This window comes from Crinia signifera, chromosome 4 (genome assembly GCF_055691185.1).
Source record: "Crinia signifera chromosome 4, ASM5569118v1, whole genome shotgun sequence".
Classification (NCBI taxonomy): domain Eukaryota; kingdom Metazoa; phylum Chordata; class Amphibia; order Anura; family Myobatrachidae; genus Crinia; species Crinia signifera.
In genome coordinates, this window is record NC_139220.1 from 169,457,261 (window position 1) to 169,481,602 (window position 24,342).

At 41.1% G+C, this 24,342-nt stretch overlaps 1 protein-coding gene across 1 annotated transcript in view; it reads left to right on the forward strand.

Annotated features, from left to right (window-relative positions):
- LRRK2 (leucine rich repeat kinase 2) overlaps window positions 1-24,342 on the forward strand; it is a 223,109-nt gene that overhangs the window by 176,198 nt on the left and 22,569 nt on the right. Inside the window, exons 45-49 of the mRNA XM_083182947.1 lie at window positions 3,925-4,119; window positions 7,275-7,468; window positions 9,479-9,551; window positions 10,497-10,681; window positions 23,021-23,173. Of these exons, the coding sequence (XP_083039073.1) occupies window positions 3,925-4,119; window positions 7,275-7,468; window positions 9,479-9,551; window positions 10,497-10,681; window positions 23,021-23,173 (800 nt within the window). The remainder of the gene's footprint in view (window positions 1-3,924; window positions 4,120-7,274; window positions 7,469-9,478; window positions 9,552-10,496; window positions 10,682-23,020; window positions 23,174-24,342) is intronic.

A 24,342-nucleotide genomic window follows, 5' to 3' on the forward strand; every position in this document is an offset into this window, starting at 1 on the left:
TACTTTCTTCTTTTGCTTACATCTACACACTATATTTGTATGGTACTTATGAGTTATCTGGGCGCCCGATTTTTTGATTGTATGCCTTAAGTTAAGGCATACAATCAGATGCGATGCGATATCGCATCGCATCGCATGCGACCATCGGATGCGATGACCCGATTTTTCCATAGGAATCAATGTTAAAATGGACTGAGTCCATTTTAACATGGAATTCAATGGGAAAAAGGGGTCCTTTTCATACCCCTACTATCCAAGTGGGCATGGAGTTGGATATAAACCTGTGGCGAGCGTAGCGAGCCACCGAGCCCGAAGCGTGGCGAGCGAAGCGAGCCCCGCGAGGGGACGGTATTCTGTGTCCCCTCGCGGGGCTCGCTACGCTCGCCACGCTTCGGGCTCGGTGGCTCGCTACGCTCGCCACAGGTTTATATCCAACTCCATGCCCACTTGGATAGTAGGGGTATGAAAAGGACCCCTTTTTCCCATTGAATTCCATGTTAAAATGGACTCAGTCCATTTTAACATTGATTCCTATGGAAAAATCGGGGCATCGCATCGCATCGCATCCGATGGTCGCATGCGATGCGATGCGATGTGCCCGATCCGACCCGATTTTGAAATCGGGCGCCCGGATAACTCATAAGTACCATTTGTATATTCATCATAAGCGCATCACAGGTGAGCGCAGTCTATCCATTTCTTTCTCATACTATGGTGCGTGCTAGGAAGCCTTCACCAGCACGTATTTACTACAGAGTATGGAGGACTTATTTTGCTTGGTGTTCGTCTAGAGGTTTCCAGCCTAGACGTTTTCGTATTTCCCGCCTTTTGGAGTTTCTTCAGGTGGGCCTAGATCTAGGTTTACGCCTTTCTTCCTTAAAGGTACAAGTGTCTGCCTTGTCGGTTTTATTTCAAAGGAAGTTGGCATTCATGTCGGATGTAAAAACCTTTTTTCAGGGGATTCTTCATGTTCAGCCTCCGGTAAGCCCACCGGTGGCTCCATGGGATCTCGCTTTGGTTCTCAGGGCACTTCAGTCACATCCTTTTGAACCTTTTGAGGAGGTGGATTTGAAGTGGCTGTCCTGGAAGGTGGCCTTCCTCCTGGCTATTTCTTCGGCTAGAAGGGTTTCCGACCTTAGTGCATTGTCTTGGAGACCTCCCTTTCTGGTGTTTCACCCGGACAGGGCGGTTCTGCGTACCAAGCTGGATTTTCTTCCTAAGGTCGTGACAAAATTTCACCTTAACCAGGAGATTGTAGTTCCTTCTTTTCCTGGATCGTCGGAAGCGGAGGCTTCACTTGATGTAGTCCGTGCATTGCAGATTTACCTTCGCTGGACTAAGGCGACTCGTAAGTCGGATTCACTCTTTGTTTTGTATGAGGCCAATAAGCGAGGTTGGCCTGCTTCCAAACAGTCCTTGGCGAGATGGCTCAGATCAGTCATTCGTCAAGCGTATCTTTCAGCGCAGTTGGTTCCCCCTGAGGGGGTTACGGCACACTCTACCAGGTCTGTGGGTACATCCTGGGCCGCTAGTCAAGGTGCCTCGGCAGAACAACTCTTCTTCCCAGACTTATCAAGTTTTATGCTTTTGATACTTTTGCATCGGCTGATGCGCAGTTTGGTAGACATGTGCTTTCCGCAGTCCAGGAGTGTCCCCCACCCGTGAGGGGACAGCTTTAGGACGTCCCAGCGGGAATTCCTGTGCCCCCTAGTGGGCGAAAAAGATAATTAGGATTTATGGTCTTACCTTGATAAATCCCTTTCTTTGAGTCCATAGGGGGCACAGGACGCCCTCCCAGACGCACCTGGTAGCAGGGCTTCCTATATGGGGAAGTTCCATGGCTTTGGCCCTGTATGCTATGTGTGTGTGTGTGTTTGCTCTTCCTTCTTCTCTGCTCCGCTCCTGCCTTGGGCTTGCTAACGAAACTGGTGACCCAGGGTCAGGGGGCGGGATATGAGGGAGAAGGGAGACAGGGAGCATGCTGGGTACATTTCTGTAACCCTTTGGTGCACGCTCTGCTACCTCACCTCTCATACCAGCGTGAATTCCTGTGCCCCCTATGGACTCAAAGAAAGGGATTTATCAAGGTAAGACCATCAATCCTATTATCCACGTCCGAAGCGTGGCGAGGGGACGCGTATACCTGTGAAGTTATGCCACGCTTTAGGCTCGGTGGCTCTCTGTGCTCGCCACACTATAAAAAATCATCTCCACGCCGACGTGGATAGTGGGGGTAAGAAAAGGTCGGAGGACGCGTATCGCCGCCCCTCGCGGGCTCGCTGCGCTTCGGGTTGGTGTCAATAGTGGGGTGGCATTAACAATGGAGGGCCATTTCACCCATCAGGTGGGGGGTTGCTATTAAAATGGGGGGTTTGGGGGCATTTTACATTGAAATCAATGTAAAATTGGGTCTCAGGGACCATTTTACATTGATTCCAATGTAAAAATCGCGTTGAATGCGTCGATCAATTTTTCCGACCTGATCAATACAATTAAAATCGTGGGCGCCGTGCTAGGAAACGAGTACCGAAGAAGCTACTACAAATAAACAGTACTGGTGTGTACACACGGTGAGATTCCCTTATTTCTTTATTTATTTACAGTTTCTTATATAACGCAGCAGATTCCGTTGCGCTTTACAATAGTAAACAGTGATAAAACAAGGCTCTGCTGCAAGCTTACAATCTTGCATAGGGGGAAACACAAGGACGGGCACCAGTAATAGCATATCAGTCCCACCAAGTTGCAAGTCCAGGAGAGAAGTTATATAATACATATTTGCCTCAGAGGGTTATGCTTGTGGTACTTAAACATGATAGGCTTGCCTGAAGAGGTGAGTTTTCAGGGAACGCTTGAAAGTTTGTAGGCTTGCTATTCGACTTTAGATTTGAGTGCTATGCAATTTTTGCTAACTCTGTACAATTTACATACAATTCATGCAATCTGTATTAGATTTACACTATATAGTCATAGGAGTTTTGATTTGTGCTGTCACAGAAGCGCGCATCGGGATCGCAAGGTAAAAAACCTATACGATCTGCATGTGATTTTGACTATATGGTCAAAATCCAATGGCAAATCTCATTGTGTGTACACAGCATTAGGGACAGATAGTTATTAAAAGCACACTAAATTGTTTCCCAGGCTCAAGGCTGCATACAGGACTTTACAATTTTACAAAAGAGCTTAAACATTGTTTATTTATTTTTTGGTATTGCATACTTTCTTTCTTTTATCATTCTATCCTTTAACTTTGTATTTTTTATCATTTATATCAGATCCCACTCACCCTTAACAGAGCTGCTTATAAAACATACACCCAGGTCACGGCAAAGGAGAAATTATTTTTCCTATTGTTGCATTTTAATTAATTAAGTTTCCGGCATGTGATGTTCCAGTATGTGTTTGCCTTAATGTAAGTGGTGTTGGTATTGGCACTGAGGAAGGATAGACAGGAAGCCCAAAAGGAACTTTACAGTGTTCATTAAATCTTCAAATATTTACTTTTTAGATGTTTCATTACTTGTAGTCATACTATGAACACATTAACATTATCAAAAAAGCTTCTGAGACAATAACAGTCACTGTTTCGTAAGTGCCACTAAATGAAGCTTGCGTTAACAGAAGGTAAATCTATACCAGTTAGGGATTTTTGAACTCCAACAAGCTGAAGGTGTTATTATTCTGTAACAAAATGTTTTTTTTTTTTTTTTTTGTGTGTGAATGTGCTTGAATAGGCAGCACAGTATTATTTGTTTAAACACAATCCTGAAATAGTGATACAATACATGTTTATGTTACAGTTCTACATAATTTATATCATAGCAATTTTAGTTGTGTGAAATGTTGTGGACGAGTTTCCTTAACTTTGAACTGTAAAAATAATGATGAAACAATTTTGGCCTTTACTTCTGTGTTCTACAGGTTTATGAGATCTTGAACTCTGCAGAACTCCTGTGTTTAATGAGGAATCTTGTGATACCGACCCCTCTAACGGCTGAGTGCCTAGTGGCTGCCAGTCCACGTTTTAAAAAGTCCACTGTTTGGATTGGAAGTGGTAGTACTGAAAAAGGGCAAATATCATGCTTAAATGTAATAAAAGGTGGACATACATGTGAGGTAATGCTGCTCTAAGGTTTCATAACCTGTATACGTAGTGCTCTCTTGTGTACAATTGCAAATATCTATTTACCCTAACAACTGATAACTAATCCAATAGGAGCCAATTCGCATCTCAAAGTTTGCCAATGAGATGTTCACCCATCCAGCTATGCTGAGTCATTAGGTAGATTTTCTGCACTAGGTATAGGATTGGTGCAAGTGCACATTAATGATTGCTAGTAGACCAAGCTTTCAATTAGGGGCTGTGATACATACAGCACTGTGTACTATAGCAGTGCTGATGTAATTACACATCGATGTAATGACACATTGACTTGCATGCAACTCCAGAATTGCCATACAATGTCTAAGATTCACTTCTTACATTTTCAGCACCAATGAATGTGTGTGTTAGTGCAGCATTCCATTTTATCTTTTTTATTTTTTTTTGGGGGGGGGGGGGGGGGGGGGTCGCTGAGGTTCCACAAAGCACTCTGACCCAGACCGTATCCAGTCATTGTGATAACATTGGTGTTCTGTGCTTCGGTGTGAACTGAAGTTCTCAAACACTACTACATGCCTCGCACCATGACACATGCTCTCACCTGTGGTGTAGTTGTTAATTACTAAGAAAGTTGTTTCATCACAGGTGAGGTGACCAGAAATTAAAAGGGAAGTCCATGAACAGAGCATATTATTCCTCCTTGATTGTGTCATGTTGGGAGGTATGCTATTGTGCTAAAATGTAGGTTTGGATTAGCTACAGATATGTCCTTACTCAGCTTTGCTCATATTCACTAGAGAGAGATCTTGTTCTAAGGCTTTGCGAGTGTTCAGTATATTTGCATTGCTACCACTGCTGTACTAATACTTAACATAGCACTTTCAATTGCACAAAATTTGCTCACATATTTGTGTAAAAGCATATTTTAAAAAAGTATTCTATTAAAGAACAATTAGCAAACAGCATGAATACTAATCAAGATTACTAGCCATACAGAAGACTAACAATGTTGCTAAACATGGCAAAAAATATCATATAATTGCCTGGAAACCCCCCTTCTTGTGGATAATTTGTTTACAAGATTTGCCGCCACATCATGCTATTTAATGCACAGGGCAGAGCTGCTGCACAAGACACTTCTTCTTCTACCAAGTTTACGGTGTGGGAGTATGAGGCCTTAGTTAGTTCACTGGACCAGAGTAGCTACCAGGCAGATGAGACGGGAGCCTTTCCATGAGGGGTGAGAATGTGAGCTTAGAAAGTGCAATACATACATACATACATACATATATTTGCTGAGCTGCACTGTCCCTAGGCAGCCATTCATTGGTCATCGCTACAGACAGGTAGGTAACAGGTAAGCAGAGTTAGTACAGATATAGATTTCTGTGCAATGTACGAGACAGGGGAGACACAGGGCTACATATGGCTGAATGACACAGTTCCTAGGCAGCCATTAGCAGCGCCATCTAGATCATGCTACTCATGGGCAGCAGTAGAGGGCTCAACAGGCCATATCCCCTACAGCACACCACGGGATGGATCCTGGGGGGGGGGGGGGGCCCCCATCACGTCCCCCATCACGTCCCCCATCACGTCCCCGTATTATATCCAGTTTATAAAAAGTCCAATGTTTACATTTATGTCCAATGTTGTTTGCAGTGACTTCTGGTGCTGCCCCAGACTCCCAACAGCTTGCTCCAATGGACTGCATTTGGAACCCCCCTGCCAATCAGTGCATGATTTTCCACATTGTCAGTCTTCTGTATAGACAGCACCTTTCACACTGCAGCTCTAACCGTTTTAAAAGGCTAAAAAAACAGTTAAGAGCTCCATTGTGAAAGGGGTATTATTTTAGGCAGCAGTCTTTTTTGTGTTTTTAGTAAAGTTTAGGATGGACATAACTACCTACGATTAAATGCTATTTACGTATGTAGGACAGTGGTAGGCAAACAAATTAAGAATACAATAATGCTGTAAAATTGGCAACAGCATTATGTTAGTAAACAATGGTGAAGCTGTTGTTGTGTTATGTAAAGCATTTGAACAGTATCTGTATTACCTCTCATCCAAATTATTCTGAAAACCATACATTCTAGAAAGTTTAAAACAATTATTATTATTTTTTGTGCTAAAGTATTACTGGGGACATGATCTATAACTGGCACTATACTGTATATGTCCAAGAAAATGATTGCTTGGCATTTAAATTCAGTATCTGAGATAGTACATAAACTTTGGTTCATGTTTTGAAACCTTGTTTTACACAGAAATATAATATATTTGTGCATATTTCATGTGTTTGTACAACATAAATGCAAGATACCTTAAGATATATCATTGAAATATAAAAATATTCTGAAATACGGAATAATCAGTTGTCCAAAATTGTTCTGGTCCGAAGCATTTTGGATAAGGGATACTCAACTTGTATAACTTAAAATACAAATTGCTTTACTGTGGGATACATATAAAATTTGATCTGTGTGGATGCTGGCATCAAAAGACTGATGCAGCGAATCCTATGGACTCAATAAACTAACTCTCTCACCCTACCCTCTCACCCTACCCCTCCTTTACTGCAGCCTAACACCCCGTGCCTAACCCCCATACCCTTCCACCTAAACTCAACCCCTGTGCCCCACAGTTTTAACCTAACCCCTTTCTCCGCAGCCTAATCCTGACCTCCCCCTCTAAGTGACTCAACCTAACCCAACGTTCCAATCTAGTGCCTACCCCCCCCCCCTAGCCGCATACTGCTTTAAATAAAATCCCCCCCCCCCAGCCACAGCCCACGTACTGCTTTAAATAACATTACAACCACGCATGATTGTCCCATTGTCATATTATTGTTGGCACTGTTGACCAATGTGCGCAGAATAATATGAACAGTTTTTATTAACGTTTTTTTCATACATGTTGTTTTTTTTGTTTGTAAGTTTTTTACATTTTTACCTTGTACAGCTCTTATAAAAAAATTATAATTTTTGTTTTAACTAGTGGGTGTGCTTTTATTGCGTCTACAACTAATTATATTTGCTATGTATATTTTATGATGCAGTTTATTTCAAGGCGTTTCTAGTTGAAAATGGGCTGTAGCCATTTGTGGCATGTGCTTCTAAGCCCCTCAAATGTGTGTTTTGTTTTTGTTTTTTTGCCTTGCAAACAGGATTTTTCTGACAGCAGGATCCTGTGCCTTGCTCTGGTGACTTTACCTGAGGACAGGCAGCCCTGGATTGTAGCAGGGACACAGTGTGGTGACATAGTAGCAGCAAATGCAGAAGATCTGAAAACAAAGCATCAACTTCAGAAAATGTCCGATTCTGTTACATGTTTATTCTTTGCTTCAGTTATAAGGCAAAGGTATGCGTTACTAAGAACAAAAATAATAATAATCATGAGTGTGCTATCCAAGCTAGAAACTCAAATAACTACCTTCCAATATTTTAATAATAAATGTAATGTACGCTATATAGCGATAGTTAAAATGTTAAAAATCTGTAAAATGGTAATCCTGATATAAACATAATATATCATAACATAATTGCATTATAATAACAAAAAAATATTTAAATATAATTGATAAATATATCTTAAAAAAATGCATGTACTGTATGCTATTGATACAGTAAAAGGGAAGTGATGTACATCTGTACAGGATAGTGTACAGGTAATACCATTTATTTCAAATTCTCAACTGCACTGGCTATTGAGATGCTCTTAAATGTGTAGTTTTCACAATTATGTTGCATGTCAAGCAACACTGGAAAAATTTAATGTAAACTCACAAGCAGGGCCCTCTTCCCTCATGTGCTTTTTCTTCTTGTACTAAAACTTTCTTTGATGGCACCAAATCCTGTGAATTTCTGCCATGCTGATACTTATTTCAGTGTTCTCTAATGATGCAGATATGGTTATTACTGTACAGTGTACTTGTCCTCAATTGTATCGAACTGCAAGTCACTGTTTTGCATGTTTATTTATGTACTCTGTAATTGGGCACAGCGAATCCCTTGTGGTGCCATGTAAATTAAGGATGATAATAATAATTACAGCCTCTCCAGACAGTGAGTTGTTTGAACAACAGCAGCAGAGTAATCAAGATGGAGTCAACTGTTTTCCAGGGAATGGTTATTCAAGGAATTCTATGTACACTGTAGCAAACATTGGAGTAGAGACTTATTCAAATCATCCAATCATCTTGCATAGATATGTCCCCCTTCATCTGTCCCACAGTTAGGCTGCACATGCGTACTTGTCATTTATTTATTTATTTATTTATTAACAGTTTCTTATATAGCGCATACAGATTCCGCAGCACTTTACAGAGTATAGTTGAACATTCACATCAGTCCCTGCCCCAGTGGAGCTTACAATCTATATTCCCTACCACATGAACACACACACACAGACATTATAGGGTTCATTTTTGTTGGAAGCCAATTAACCTACCAGTATATTTTTGGATTGTGGGAGGAAACCGGAGTGCCCGGAGTAAACCCACGCAAGTACGGGGAGAATATACAAACTCCACACAGTTAGAGCCATGGTGGGAATCGAACCCATGACCTCAGCGCTGTGAGGCAGTAATGCTAACCATTACACTATCCGTACTGCCCTATCATGAGTGTGACTAGTCTGCGATCCTGTGCTGTACCTACCTTTTTACAGAATTTCCTTGATTAAAAAAAGAGACTGGTTGCTATGAGCAATTTTTCAACTTGGCCACTTTTCCACCCTTTCGAAGATTTTATGTATTTTTTCCTTGGTTTTAAAACAATTATTTATAATTCTTATCAGCATTGTAACACTTATATTTATTTTGCACTACAAGGGTTCTGTAGCGCTGTGCCATAGGGGGTTACACATACAACAATTTACATGAGTACAGACAAGCATGTAGCTTTACAAATATAATTATGTACATCACAGCACATTTGTGCCTGTGCACTGCAGGTGCTGCACATGCACAGAAGTGTGCGAAAATCACCAGATTGCGCTTTTAGCACTTCTATGGGTCTTACTGAATTACCCCCAGTGTTCAATGATAAAATATCAACTTTTTTCAACTAGTTGGTACATTAGGCAGTGCCTAACTCCTACTAAAAAAAATATGACGCATTAAATTAAGGGAAGCATGTTTATTTGAAGAGCAAACAGGGTGAGGTTAGCATTTTCCGGTAATTACAGTTCATAGGAAATTTCGGGTCTGAGCAGAAACTTGTGTCAACTGACGCTTTGGTCCTGCTCATGGTCTCTACCTGAATAGCTCTGGGCACTTTTTCCGGTAGAAGAGACTGCAAAAAAACACACACACACACACACACACACACACCTAAAATATGTGTAATTTTAATGTCTGCTTTGTTTTAGCCACAAGAAATATTTCCTTCTGGTTGGTACAGCAAATGGCATTATTGCAATTTTTGAAGATACTTCAATAAAGGTAAGTAAAAGATTTTAAAACATCTGGTAGGGCAAGAGCTTTTCAATTATTCAGATGGATAGCGGTTTTACCTTTTCTCTAGTAAAAGTATATTTAAGGCGGGCACACACTACACAATTTGTAACGATATGCACAATATCATTGTGCATATCTTTCAGTGTGTACCCACTATATCATTAGCAGTGCATGCCCCCATTGTTAATCATATCAGCGGTGCTGCGTATAGTGTGTACCGTGCATCATGGAATAGTTGTTGTTCTGACCCTTATTTACAGATCTGAACTGAAAACTAGGGACACAAATCTTTTTTTTATTTCATCCAGTTTATCATACAGTGGGTATAATCCTCCTTTTTGCCATACAATCTTGTAAACTAAAATATGTATACTAATATATTGTGAAGGTAATTTAAAGGCATAATATTCGGGGGTTAGGCAATGGGTTCTAAGATTATAGATCGGACATGTTTTTGGCAAATGCACCACTAAATAAAACGTGCAAATCATTTAAAAGGCTAGTTACAACTGATTGATGTTTACAAGTTAGCAGCGAACTCGGCTAATCTTCAAACTTCTTACATAAACCCCTCCATAGTGTAATATTTTTCTCTGAAATCCCAGGTCCAACCCATGTTTTCAATGGAGGAGGGGTATATGTTTGCCTGCTCCTTTCCAGACCCCGTTCACACTGCACTGGTGGCGCTGTTTACATGGCACATCAGTGCAGTCTTTCTGTTCTGCTGATGCTTTGATAATTGCAAGCATTGGTAATATGGCTCTCCCTTTGCTTTTAATGGAACCTAGGTTAACCATGCAATAACCCAGAATATTGCAACAATGGAATTGGGGCATTTTCAATAGTCTAGAATTGCTATAATATTGCTTGTTAAATGTATTTATTTTATTTTAAAATTTAATTGTTATTTTGTTTTTTGTTTTTATTTAGTGTAGCAATGCCGTTCCAGTGAAGGTCCTTAATGTAGGTGATATTAGTACTCCAGTGATGTGCTTGTGTGAATCAACATATTCAACTGAGAAGACTGTTGTCTGGGGTATCTGTGGAACGAAAATCTTCTCTCTTTCCAGTGACTTTTCCATTCAAAAGACTATTGATACAAAAACTGCAGTGCTGTAAGTTTTGGTTTATGTTACATTTAATTATTTATGTGTTTGCTTTGTTGCAGCTGTGATAGGCTGAACACCATGGGATATCCGGGCCAATGGCATGTAAGCAAAAAAACGCACAAGACATACTGTACAGAGTAACAGTTGTGCTCATAAGTTTACATACCCTAGCAGAATTTGTGATTTTTCTGGCCATTTGTCAGAGAATATGAATAATGGGCCCCATACAGTACATCAGCAATCACAGTTAATGGATTTCCAGATCCAGGGATTATTTGGCCAGATAAATGGATTCTACAATCTATTTGACTTGCCCACACATTACAGATTTATTTCAGTGATCGGCAGATTTTTCCATCTAAAGATTGCATCTTCATATCTGGAAATTGCCCAATCGATTGTCATTTCAGCTGTTCATAATGTAAATAGATGAAGAAGACGAATTGGGAATGCCCACACATATAAAAAAGATCCGCATATAATACCAGATTATTAAGCATGTTTAAAAATCTGATTAATCAATTGATTGGCGATCCCTATTAATTTTTGATTGGGATTGCCAAAAGGGGGAGCCTACACATCTGAAATTAATTGTGGCAATCATCTCCAGATCTCAGGATTGTCACAATTAATTGCTGATGTATGGGGCCCATAACTCACAAACTTTTCTTTCACTCATGGTTAGTTATTGGGTGAAGCCAATTATTGTCAAACAACTGTGTTTACTCTTTTTAAATCATAATGACAACAGAAACTACCCAAATGTCCCTGATCAAAAGTTTACATACCCCAGTTCTAAATACCAAGTATTGCCCCTTTAACATCAATGACAGCTTGAAGTCTTTTGTGGAAGTTGTTTGCTATTCTTAATGGCAAAAAGCCTCCAGTTTCTGTAAATTCTTGGGCTGTCTTACATGAACTGCACGTTTAAGATCTCCCCAGAGTGGCTCAATGATATTGAGGTCAGGAGACTGAGATGGCCACTCCAGAACCTTCACTTTATTCTGCGGTAGCCAATGACAGGTCAACTTAGCCTTGTTTTTTGGATCATTATCATGTTGGAACATCCAAGTATGTTCCATGTGCAGGGGCTGATGATTGCACATGTTCTTCCAGTATTTTCTGATAACATTCTGCATTCATCTTGTCATCACTTTTGACCAAGTTTCCAGTGCCTTTGTAGCTCACACATCCCCAAAACATCAGCGATCCACCTCCGTGTTTCACAGTAGGAATGGTGTACCTTTCATCATAGGCCTTGTTGACTCCTCTCCAAATGTAATATTTATGGTTGTGGCCAAAAAGTTTAATTTTGGTCTCATCACTCCAAATGACTTTGTTCCAGAAGTTTTGAGGCTGGTCTCTGTGCTGTTTGGAGTATTGTAAGCAGGATGCTTTGTGGAATTTGAGTAGTAATGGCTTTCTTCTCAACCATACAGCCCAATTTTTGTTCAAATGCCTCCTTATTGTGCATCTTTAAACAACCAAACCACTTTTTTCCAGAGAGTCCTGTATTTCAGCTGAAGTTATTTGTGGATTTTTCTTTGCATCCCGAACAATTTTCCTGGCAATTGTGACTGAAATTTTTGTTGGTCTACCTGACCGTGATTTGGTTTCCACAGAATCCCTCATTTTCCACTTCTTAATTAGAGTTTGAACACTGCTGATTGGCATTCTCAATTGCTTGGATATCTTTTTATATCCCTTTCCTGTTTTATATAGTTAAATTACCTTTTCCTGCAAATCCTTTGACAATTCTTTTGCTTTCCCCATGACTCAGAATCCAGACCCATCATTGCAGCACTGGATGAAAGATACAAGGGTCTTTCAGGAGACCAGAAACTCACTGACCTTTTATACACACACACACAGATTACAAGAAAACAGATCACAGGTGAGGATGGTTACCATTAGTAGCCATTCAAACCCGTTTGTGTCGACAAGGCACCCGTTTGTGTTGTCAGGCCAAAATCTCCAGGATATGTAAACTTTTGATCAGGGTCATTTGGGTAGTTTCTGTTGTCATTATGATTTAAAAAGAGTAAACACAGTTGTTGACAATAAATGGCTTCACCCAACCACTAACCATGAGTGAAATAAAAGTTTGTGAGTTATTCATATTCTCTGACAAATGGCCAGAAAATCACAAATTCTGCTAGGGTATGTAAACTTATGAGCACAACTGTATATATAAAGCTTACTCGGCCGTTCTACAGGGACCAGAGCCCACAGATATTTGGCAGTGCTCCCACTATGCTGTGACACTGTCCAGTGGGTCTGTCACCCTTACTAGTTTCAGTCAGAATCAGCTTTCACCAGCACAGACCAGCAGCGGTGGTGCTCAAACTGAGCAGTGCCATGTGGAGTGGTCCTATTCTTTTTTTGCAGGTGTTATAATGGCTCCTGGTACAGAGCCAAATAACGATGCAGCACTGAGTGAGTCTCAGAGCTCTGTTGGAATAGAAGCGATCATACTTTAATTGTACTGTGAGCCACACAGGTTATGCTGTACTTGCAGTACTTGGAGCATGGAGGCAGGTGTCTCCATTGCCTCTAGGAGTTATGGTGTGTACACACGTAAGATGTGCCTTAAGATCCTATCCACGATCTGATCAGATAGGATCTTAAGGCACATCCGATTTGCATCCTATCTTGACTATATAGTGCAGATCTGCACTATATAGACAAGGCAGCCAAGACTTTCTGGCTTCCGATACGTGAACGCGCATCGGGATCGGATCGGGATCGCAAGGGTTAAAACCCTTGCGATCTGCATCCGATGTTGATCCGATGCCGATCCGATGTTGACTATATCGTCAACATCGGAAAGGAAATCGGACCGTGTGTACACAGCATTAGTCTCCTGATTAGCAGTTAGCTTTTATCCAACTAGTACAATTTTGACATTAAAGTAAATCTCTACTTTGTTGCTATGGTTCAGTGCTGATTTTGTTGCTACTTGCATTGTTGTAAAACAGCTCTTTTAATAATGCATGATACTGAAAATGAATAAAGTTTTGCAATTCATTAGCACATCCATTAGCTTTTCAATATGTGTTCTCTTAAACAAAAGATTTTCCTGTGTATCTAAGATACTGTATTAACTTTTCCCTAATATGTCTGTTCATTTTTACGGACTGAAGAATATGCACAACTGCTGCTCCTTGCTCTTTGTACAAAGTCAATTGCTTCAGGGAAAATAATTTCTGGTTGACAATGTTTTGCTAAATATTCTGCAATTATTTTGTAAGTGGATCTGGCTTTACTGCAAAGTTTTGCCTCCGTATATATTTATATTGTTCATTCTTGCACCCACCATCTTTGAACATCCATGCAGTTCCTGTTCCCTGCCTGAGGTGTCTCTAGCACAGGTCTGTTTTGCATATCAGTGCTGATATACAGACCACACTGTGTTAGAAGCACTGCAGCAGACAGCGACACCTTAGGCAGGAAGAGAAACTGCATGGGTTTTCAAAGATGACGAGTGCTCTAATGAACACTATATTTATGTATAATATATTAGACTGCTTGCTTTATTAAACTGTTTCCTATTAAGGCACTAAAATAACATCAGAGAATTTATACAACAAATGTCAAAAGGAAAACAATAAGCTTACTATAATATGGTCATTGTTCACCCGGTGAAGTAGGTACTTAGTTGACCAATAATGATGTATGTATATTTATTTGTAACCGCTTGTAATGTTTTTTGTAAATGTCTGTACATATATTATTACAGGTATGTGTCTTTCATTGATGAAATCTATACATTTACTACTGAGATTAAGAGAAATGTGTTATCCACCTGAAGGAAAGTCCAACATGTGTATCATACTGTTTTCAGACATGTGCCCTGCAAATGCATGTCTCTCACCTGGGATTTTCAACCCGGGTACAACTTTTTTTTTATTTTTTTGGTCATAGACCCCCTTTCACACTACAACTCTGGGAACTGGGAAATTCCCAGGTCAACCTTTTTCTAATATAAGATGGGTCTTTCCTGTTCTTTTAGTATAAATAAATACAAATTCAGCCAAGTTAAATAATATTGCACCCAAAAAAAAAACAGTCTTTGTGAGCGTCTCTGGCATTTTTATCAGCTATTTTCATGATCTCTCACATCAATGTTGGCACTCAAAGCGCTAATAAAAAGGTGTATTTCCTAGCACGGCGCCTACGATCTAGATTGTGGGGGGAATTTACTAAAGGAAATTTGTAAAAAATAAATGTAAAAATAGGTGTATTTGTATCCAGAAATACACTTATTTTTTACATTTACTATCACGAAAATACGGCAATTCGTATTCGTATTGATCGAACATCAATACGAATACGAATTGCCGTATTTTCAGGATAGTAAATGTCAAAAATAAGTGTATTTCTGGATACAAATACACCTATTTTTACACCTATTTTTTACAAATTTCCTTTAGTAAATATCCCCCTGTATGTGTTGGGACGATATCGCAAGCATTGCATGCATCTTATGTGTTTGTGCATGGACGAGATCGACGAGATATACAATCTATACAATTGAAAGATTTTTAATTGTATGCACAATATCGCATCTTATGGATCTCATCTTATGGATCTCATGGATCTTATGCATCCATAAGATCCATAAGAAGCCATAAGATAAAAGATCCATCAACACCAACCCGAAGCGTGGCGAGCGCAGCTAGCCCGCGAGGGGCGGCGGTACGCGTCCTCTGACCTTTTCATACCCCCACTATCCACGTAGGCGTGGAGTTGATTTTATATAGTGTGGCGAGTGGAGCGAGCCCGAAGCGTGGCGAGCATTACTTCACAGGTATTACGCGTCCCCTCGCGGGGCTCGCCACGCTTCGGGTTGGTGTTGATGGATCTTTTATCTTATGGATCTCATGGATCTTATGCATCTTATGGATGCATAAGATCCATGAGATCCATAAGATGCAATATTGTACATACAATTAAAAATCTTTTCAATTGTATGCCTTAACCCCTTCCTGACACAGCCAGTTTTTGCCTTTCTGACAGAGCCCTTTTTTTCAAATCTGACATGTATCACTTAAGTGGGGATAACTTTTTTTTGCTTTTACTTATCCCAGTGATTTTGAGATTGTTTTCTCGTGACACATTGTACTTCAAATTAGTGGTAAATTTGGGTCGATACAGTCTGTGTTTTTTTGTGAAAAATACCAAAATGTCGTAAAAAAATGCAAAATTTAGCGATTTGCAAAATGTTAAATTTTCTGCTTGTGAGACAAATAATCATACCACTCAAAATAGTTAATAACTAACATAGACCATATGTCTACTTTATGTTTCCATCATTATTTCAACTTCCTTTTAATTTTTTTGGACACTAGGAGGCCTACAATATGAATAGCAAATTCTCAAATTTTCAAGAAAATTTCAAACACTGATTTTTTTAGGGACCAGTTCAGTTCTGATGTGACTTTGAGGGACTTGTATGTGAGACACCCCCATAAATGATGCCATTTCAAAAACTGCACCCCTCACAGTATTCAAAACAGCATTTTGGAAGTTTTTTAACCCTTTAGGTGTTTCACAGGAATTAAAACAAAGTGTAGGTGAAATTTCAAAATTTCATTTTTTTGCAGATTTGCAATTTTAATACATTTTTCTAAGGAACACAGTAGATTTTACTAGAGAAATGTGACTAAAAATTGATTCCCCCAATTCTTTTGTTTTCATAAATATCCTATATGTGGCCCTAGTGTGCACGTTGACCAAACCACAGGCTTCATAATAGAAGGAGCACCTACTTGATTTTGGAGCCTCCTTTTTATGAGATTATTTTTTAGGCACCATTTAGGTTTCTAGGCACCATAAGATGCTAAAATTTAGGAACCCCCCCACAAGTGACCCCATTTTGCAAACTACACCCCTCAGGGAATTCATCTAGGGGTATAGTGTACATTTCAAACCCCCAGGGGTTTCACCAATTGTGGTACAACTGGGCAGTGAAAATGAAAAATTAAATTTTTTACACAAAAATGCAGTTCTGGCTCAAAATTTTTCATTTTCACAAGGAATGAAGGAGACAAAGCACCCCAAAATCTGTGCCCCAATTTCTCCAGAGTACGGCAATGCCTTACATGTGACCAAAAAATACCATTTGGGTGCATGGCAGGACTCAGAAGGGAAGGAGTGATTTTTGGATTTTGCAGCTCAGATTCTGGTGGAATGTTGGTGGGTGCTATGTCGCATTAGCAAGACCCCCCAAGCACCAATACAGTGGAACCCCCCCACAAGTGACCCCATTTTGCAAACTACACCCCTCAGGGAATTTATCTTGGGGTATAGTGTACATTTCAAACCCCCAGGGGTTTCACCAATTTTGATACAACTGGGCAGTGAAAATGAAAAATTACATTTTTTTTACACAAAAATGCAGTTCTGGCTCAAAATTTTTCATTTTCAGAAGGTATGAAGGAGAAAAAGCACCCCAAAATCTGTGCCCCAATTTCTCCCGAGTACGGCAATGCCTCACATGTGACCAAAAAATACCATTTGGGTGCATGGCAGGACTCAGAAGGGAAGGAGTGATTTTTGGATTTTGCAGCTCAGATTCTGGTGGAATGTTGGTGGGTGCTATGTCGCATTAGCAAGACCCCCCAAGCACCAATACAGTGGAACCCCCCCACAAGTGACCCCATTTTGCAAACTACACCCCTCAGGGAATTCATCTAGGGGTATAGTGTACATTTCAAACCCCCAGGGGTTTCACCAATTTTGATACAACTGGGCAGTGAAAATGAAAAATTACATTTTTTTACACAAAAATGCAGTTCTGGCATAAAATTTTTCATTTTCAGAAGGTATGAAGGAGAAAAAGCACCCCAAAATCTGTGCCCCAATTTCTCCCGAGTACGGCAATGCCTCACATGTGACCAAAAAATACCATTTGGGTGCATGGCAGGACTCAGAAGGGAAGGAGTGATTTTTGGATTTTGCAGCTCAGATTCTGGTGGAATGTTGGTGGGTGCTATGTCGCATTAGCAAGACCCCCCAAGCACCAATACAGTGGAACCCCCCCACAATTGACCCCATTTTGCAAACTACACCCCTCAGGGAATTCATCTAGGGGTATAGTGTACATTTCAAACCCCCAGGGGTTTCACCAATTTTGATACAACTGGGCAGTGAAAATGAAAAATTACATTTTTTTACACAAAAATGCAGTTCTGGCTCAAAATTTTTCATTTTCAGAAGGTATGAAGGAGAAAAAGCACCCCAAAATCTGTGCCCCAATTTCTCCCGAGTACGGCAATGCCTCATGTGTGACCAAAAAGTGGCAGGACTCAGAAGGGAAGGAGTGATATTTGGATTTTGCAGCACAGATTCTGGTGGAATGTTGGTGGGTGCTATGTCGCATTAGCAAGACCCCCAAAGCACCAATACAGTGGAACCCCCCCACAAGTGACCCCATTTTGCAAACTACACCCCTCAGGGAATTCATCTAGGGGTATAGTGTACATTTCAAACCCCCAGGGGTTTCACCAATTTTGATACAACTGGGCAGTGAAAATAAAAAAATTACATTTTTTTACACAAAAATGCAGTTCTGGCTCAAAATTTTTCATTTTCAGAAGGTATGAAGGAGAAAAAGCACCCCAAAATCTGTGCCCCAATTTCTCCCGAGTATGGCAATGCCTCACATGTGACCAAAAAATACCAGTTGGGTGCATGGCAGGACTCAGAAGGGAAGGAGTGATTTTTGGATTTTGCGGCTCAGATTCTGGTGGAATGAATGGTGGGTGCTATGTGGCATTAGCAAGACCCCCGAAGCACGGTGAAATGATGAACCTAATAATCCATAGATGTGTGGTATATTTTAAAACACTCCTTTATACATAGGCCGGGTTTGTCGGGGCAAGTGTCACACTGGAAAATAGTTTGCTTTCTTATTCCCTTTTTATAGCAAACTTTGCACCTTTTTTGTGTCCTGCCCTTTTTTCCAGTGGAGGGGATTTCATCAGGAAAATGCTGCCCTGGTACAATACGGGGGCCAGTACTAGAAGTACTGGGGCCCTCTGCCTGCTGGTTCCCAAATATTAGGCCCTTTATGACTTCCTCTTGAAAGTGCATACCTCTGGCTGGTAGAACGGAATAGCACGTAAGCGTTATACAGTGCCATCTGGATGATATACATGGCCAGCTTCTTGTACCAGATTTTTGTTTTCCGCAGGGCACTGTACGGCTTCAGTACCTGATCTGAAAGATCCACTCCGCCCATGTACCTATTGTAATCTAGGATACAATTAGGTTTTGAGGTGTGGGTACTGGTACCTCGTACAGGGATGGAGGTGGTACTGTCTCCATGAATTGTTGTCAGTATAAGGACATCCCTCTTGTCCTTATATTTGACCAACAACATATTTTCGGTGCATATTCCCCTGCTTTCACCCCTTCTCATTACTTGGGCAATGTGCGTTTTTGGGAGGCCTCTTTGGTTCTTGCGCACAGTACCGCAAGCTGCTGTACCTCTTGAACCAAGGGCCTTAAACAGGGGGATGCTAGTGTAAAAGTTATCCACATAGAGGTGATAACCTTTATCCAGGAAGGGGTGCACTAAATCCCAGACAATTTTTCCACTAACACCTACGAGGGAGGGGGTGGCATTCTGGCGGTTCAATTCTTGAATCCTTCCCTTCATATACCCTAAACCTGTGGGTGTACCCTGAGGTGCTTTCACACAGCTTATACATTTTTATGCCATACCTTGCCCTCTTACTGGGAAGGTACTGGCGGAATTTAACCCTTCCTTTAAAATGTATAAGGGACTCGTCTATGCAAATTAATTTATCTGGGATGTACATCTCAGCAAATTTGGCGCTGAAATGATCAATGACCGGCCTGACTTTAAATAGCCGGTCAAAGGTGGGATTATCTCTGGGTGGGCACTGTGCATTATCGTTGTAATGCAAAAATTTAAGGATTAACTCAAAACGAGTCCGGGTCATGGCCATACGGTAAAGTGGGGTGCTGTACAGAACATCTGTACTCCAATATTGCCTAATTTCTGGCTTTTTTACTATGCCCATATGAAACACCAGACCCCAAAACGTGCATCTACAGGGGTCCACCTAGCAAATGATGACGTGGGGTTTTGAGCAATAAACTGCTGGGCATATAAATTAGTTTGGTCCACCATTAAATTTATAAAATCATCAGAGAAAAATAATTTGAAAAAGTCAATTTCTCTGAGACCTGTGGAATCAAATTGGATTCCTGGGATGGCCAAAAACTCAGGAACCTGGGGCTCAAAATTGTCTGGTGGTGGGGTCCATACGAGATCAATTATTGGGGGGGGGTCTCAGCTGCTCTACGGGGGCGTCTTTGAGGGGGTCCCTCATCACTAGAGGAGGAAGAGGAGCTTAAGATGAATCCTTCAAATTCCCCGCTTGCCTCACTGGCTGTGTCAGAGTCAGAGGCAAGCATGGCATATGCCTCCTCCGCTGAATACATTCTTCTGGATGACTGGGATGACATTTGGGATGCCATTTTTATTTTTGTGTTTCTGGTAGTGAAATGTTTCAACACGTGTATAGTGTAGGGGGGGTACAAACTTTATTTCAACACGGGGGGTATGTAGTGTGTAGTGTGTATGTAGTGCAGAAAAAAAAATACTTTATACAGGAATTTGATCCCAATAAAAAAAAAAAATTGAAGGGGTTAAAAAAAAAAAAAAAAAAAGGTCCTGCGCCAAAAATTGAGCACAGATGTTGGTCAGTAACGTCCGTCACTGAACAGCGCTCAAAGGCAACAGGAATTTGATCAAAAAAAAAAAATAGATCAACCCTGTGCCGAAAAAGCTGATCAGTGATGTACGTCACTGATCAGTGCACAGTGGCCACAGGACACCCACAAAATCACAGTGTGTGCAAAAAAAAAATTAAAAAAAGACCCCACAGCACCCTCAAAAAAAAAAAAAAAGGTGATCAGTGATGCGACACTGATTACCAGTGAGGGGCAGCAGGTGCACAACCTTTGGTGCAACTGACAGTGCAACTGGCAGCAACTGACAGGTATATATAAAAAAAAAAAACCCTGCACCCCCAAAAAGTTGCTGATCAGCACAGATATACTGATCAGCACAAAAGGGGGGGTAGCAGACACAAAATATAGCACTCTCTATCACTCTCTGTCACTATCTCTCTCTATCTCTCTATCTCTCACTATCTATCACTATCTATCACTCTATGACACTGCAGCAGCAGCACTGACAGTTATATATATAAAAAAAAAACCTGCACCCCCAAAAAGGGGGGGTAGCAGACACAAAATATAGCACTCTCTATCACTCTCTGTCACTATCTCTCTCTATCTCTCACTATCTATCACTATCTATCACTCTATGACACTGCAGCAGCAGCACTGACAGTTATATATATATAAAAAAAAAAACCCTGCACCCCCAAAAAGGGGGGGTAGCAGACACAAAATATAGCACTCTCTATCACTATCTCTCTCTATCTCTCTCTATCTCTCTCTATCTCTCTCTATCTCTCTATCACACTGCAGCAGCAGCAGGAAGTCACAAGAAGTCAGATCCAGGAAGCATCCAGCACGCTACAAGCAGTGATCAGGTGATCAGGTAAGTATTTTGCAAGGATCAGGTCAGTATATCACGGCAGCTAGGTACGGTGACCGCACTGCACGCAATTCCAGACCGGAATGGCGTCTGCAGTGCAGTCACCATTAGTTTAAATCACCCTCCATGGCTGTGATTGGTCCGTCGGTCCGGCGAACCAATCACGGCCTTTGGGGGCAGGTGGGGTGAGGTGGGGTGACACCAGTGTCACCCTTACACCCCGTGGTGATTGGTGCTGTACTTTACAGCACCAATCACCACCGATCCCTGTGTCACCGGCGAACGTTATTCGCCGGTACACAGAAAACGCTGTAATTGGCTGTTCACATTTGAACAGCCAATCACAGCGATCGCCGACGGGGGGGAGGCATCGCCACCCCCCCTGGGCATGCAGGGACATGTCTGCTGTCAGGGACAGCAGACATGTTTAAACTGTCACCGCGTCTATAGACGCGGTGACAGTTAAATGGCATGACGTACATTTATGCCATGTGTCGGGAAGTACATCCCGGCCATGACGTAAATGTATGTCAAATGTCGGGGTTAATTAAGGCATACAATCTTATGCGAGGGGCGCCGTGCTAGGAAATAAGTACCAAAATTTTCATACCTATTTTGACAGATTCCCTTGGCACTCAATGGTAAGGTCAGTGAAAAGAACAATAGAAAAGCTGTTGTTCAGCTCTTATGGAGTTCCCAAAAGTATATTGAATCACCACCATTGGATGAAAAATATTGATAAATGTCACCTTCAATTTCCTTCCATTAAGTTATGCAGATATCCTGATGCACAACTGAATCGTTAATGTTATTGTATGGGTATCCTTTCATTGACAGATGCTCTTAGGACAGAGATATACTGATGATTGTCGTGGACTTTGGTGTACTTTTTCTTTGGTGATTTCAGCTTATTAACTACTTGCATCTTCTATTTCCCCTTGCTATACAGTATCTGTTACCATACAGCATGACATCCTTCATAGTGCTATTTTTTTTAGTTTTATCTCCACCTTCCCCCGCACATGTAACAGCCCCTGAACCTCTTCTTCCTTCCAATGCTTCATACCAGCAGAGTCAAATTCCAATGTGCATGGCACTGGCCTCCATCTTCACCCATCTGCCTCTGATGCGGTAATCAGAATGTGCCTTTGGCACATTCCAAAAGCCAATCTACTGCTCCTTTGCATGATCCAGGCCGCAAGTCCTGGGATAAACCCTGGTCTGCTGGTCGAGTGCAGACCCAGTGCTGTCAACACCTTTCAGATATAGGCCTGATGTGGGTTGTTTTGTTGTCCCCTGGCATATTCCCAGGTGGTTTATTGATATGATTGAAAGGAGTTCTCTGTTTTCTATCACTGTTCATGGCACACCTCATTTTGCAGCTTGTGCTTGTAAAGAGAATCTTTAATGGCTGTTTTTCCCTAAAATGGCTAATTTTTTATATATATATATATATTACATCAATTTTTCATATTTTATCTAAGGAGTAATAATTTGTGAAACAATTCATATTGATTACTTTTTAAGGCATTATGAGCTTCCACTTTTCAACTTAAGTAACATTTAACTTGCCCGGATTTTTAGGTGAACTATTTTAACAATCACTTGTTTATTTTATAGTTCTATTAGTAGTTTTTATTTCTTAGATTATTATTTTGGACTGTCAAGAAAAGATAAATCTTTGTTTTTGATAGTACTGCCTAAACTTTATCCTATACAACAGAGTGTGTTTCTGTTTTTAGACTGTCACACGGATCGTTGAATGATTCAAATATCACTTCTTTTGCGGTTGACAAATACATCTATGTGGCAAAAAAGTACAGCCCATATGTGGAGATATGGGATAAGAAGACTGAAAAACTATGTGAAGTGCTGGATTGTGCTCAATTCTTAAAGTAAAGTATTTCTCTACATTTTCAATGAGTGTCTATGTTCTGTTTATTCAATTCACTGATTTAATCAAGTACACAGATTATCAAAGTTGATCCTCAAAACCCCATACAGTTCACATTCCTCTGGGCCCCTCAACAGGTGTGTTGTGTATTTTTTAAATGTCGCATTTTAAAAATCCAGAGGACCTGGAAAATATGAACGGTTTGTGTGGTTGTGAGGACATAGTTTAAGAACCTGTGGTCTGGAATAAAATGATTTAGAATAAAAATGTAATTCTTATTCTAAACCTTTGGGGGTGAGGGGGGTTAATTCATTTACCCAAATAAAGCATCAGGACAGAAAAACAACAGATTTTCCTCCATGTTTAACCAATGTTTTTTATTGGGCTAACCACTTAGATTGCTTGATAAAAAATGCACATTGGAATGCACATTCTTACTTGTGTATTATAGCGGCGCCCCTGATGTACATCGCGTGATGTTTTTATCGAATCGCATGCCATGCACCCGATGGCATGCGATGCAACGCGATTTTTGCCCCCTATGCGATGAAACATTGTATAAGAACCCTAAAGGGTGCTTTCAAGCACCTAAATGGGTGCTTACAATGTTAAATGCACCCCCACGCCACCCCCCCACTATAAACGTGAACCCGAAGCGTGGCGAGCGCAGTGGGCCCGCGAGGGGGGGCGGCGGTATACGTCCTCCGACCTTTTCATACCCCCACTATCCACGTCGGCATGGAGTTGAGAATAGAAGTGTGGCGAGCCACCGAGCCCGAAGCGTGGCGAGTGCAGCAGATACCTGTGAAGCCCGCGAGGGGACGCGATACCTGTGAAGGTATCGCCGTCCCCTCGCGGGGCTCGGTGGCTCGCCACACTTTTATTCTCAACTCCATGCCGACGTGGATAGTGGGGGTATGAAAAGGTCGGAGGACGCGTACCGACGCCCCTCGCGGGCTCGCTGCGCTCGCCACGCTTCGGGTTCACGTTTATAGTGGGGGGGTGGGTGGCGTGGGGTTGCATTTCACATTGTAAGCACCCATTAGGGTGCTTATACAATTTTTAATCGCATCGCATTGTATGCCATACACAATGTCATACAATTTTAAAATTGTATGACATTGTACAATATCGCATCGCATACCATCGCATGCCTTATGGTATGCGATG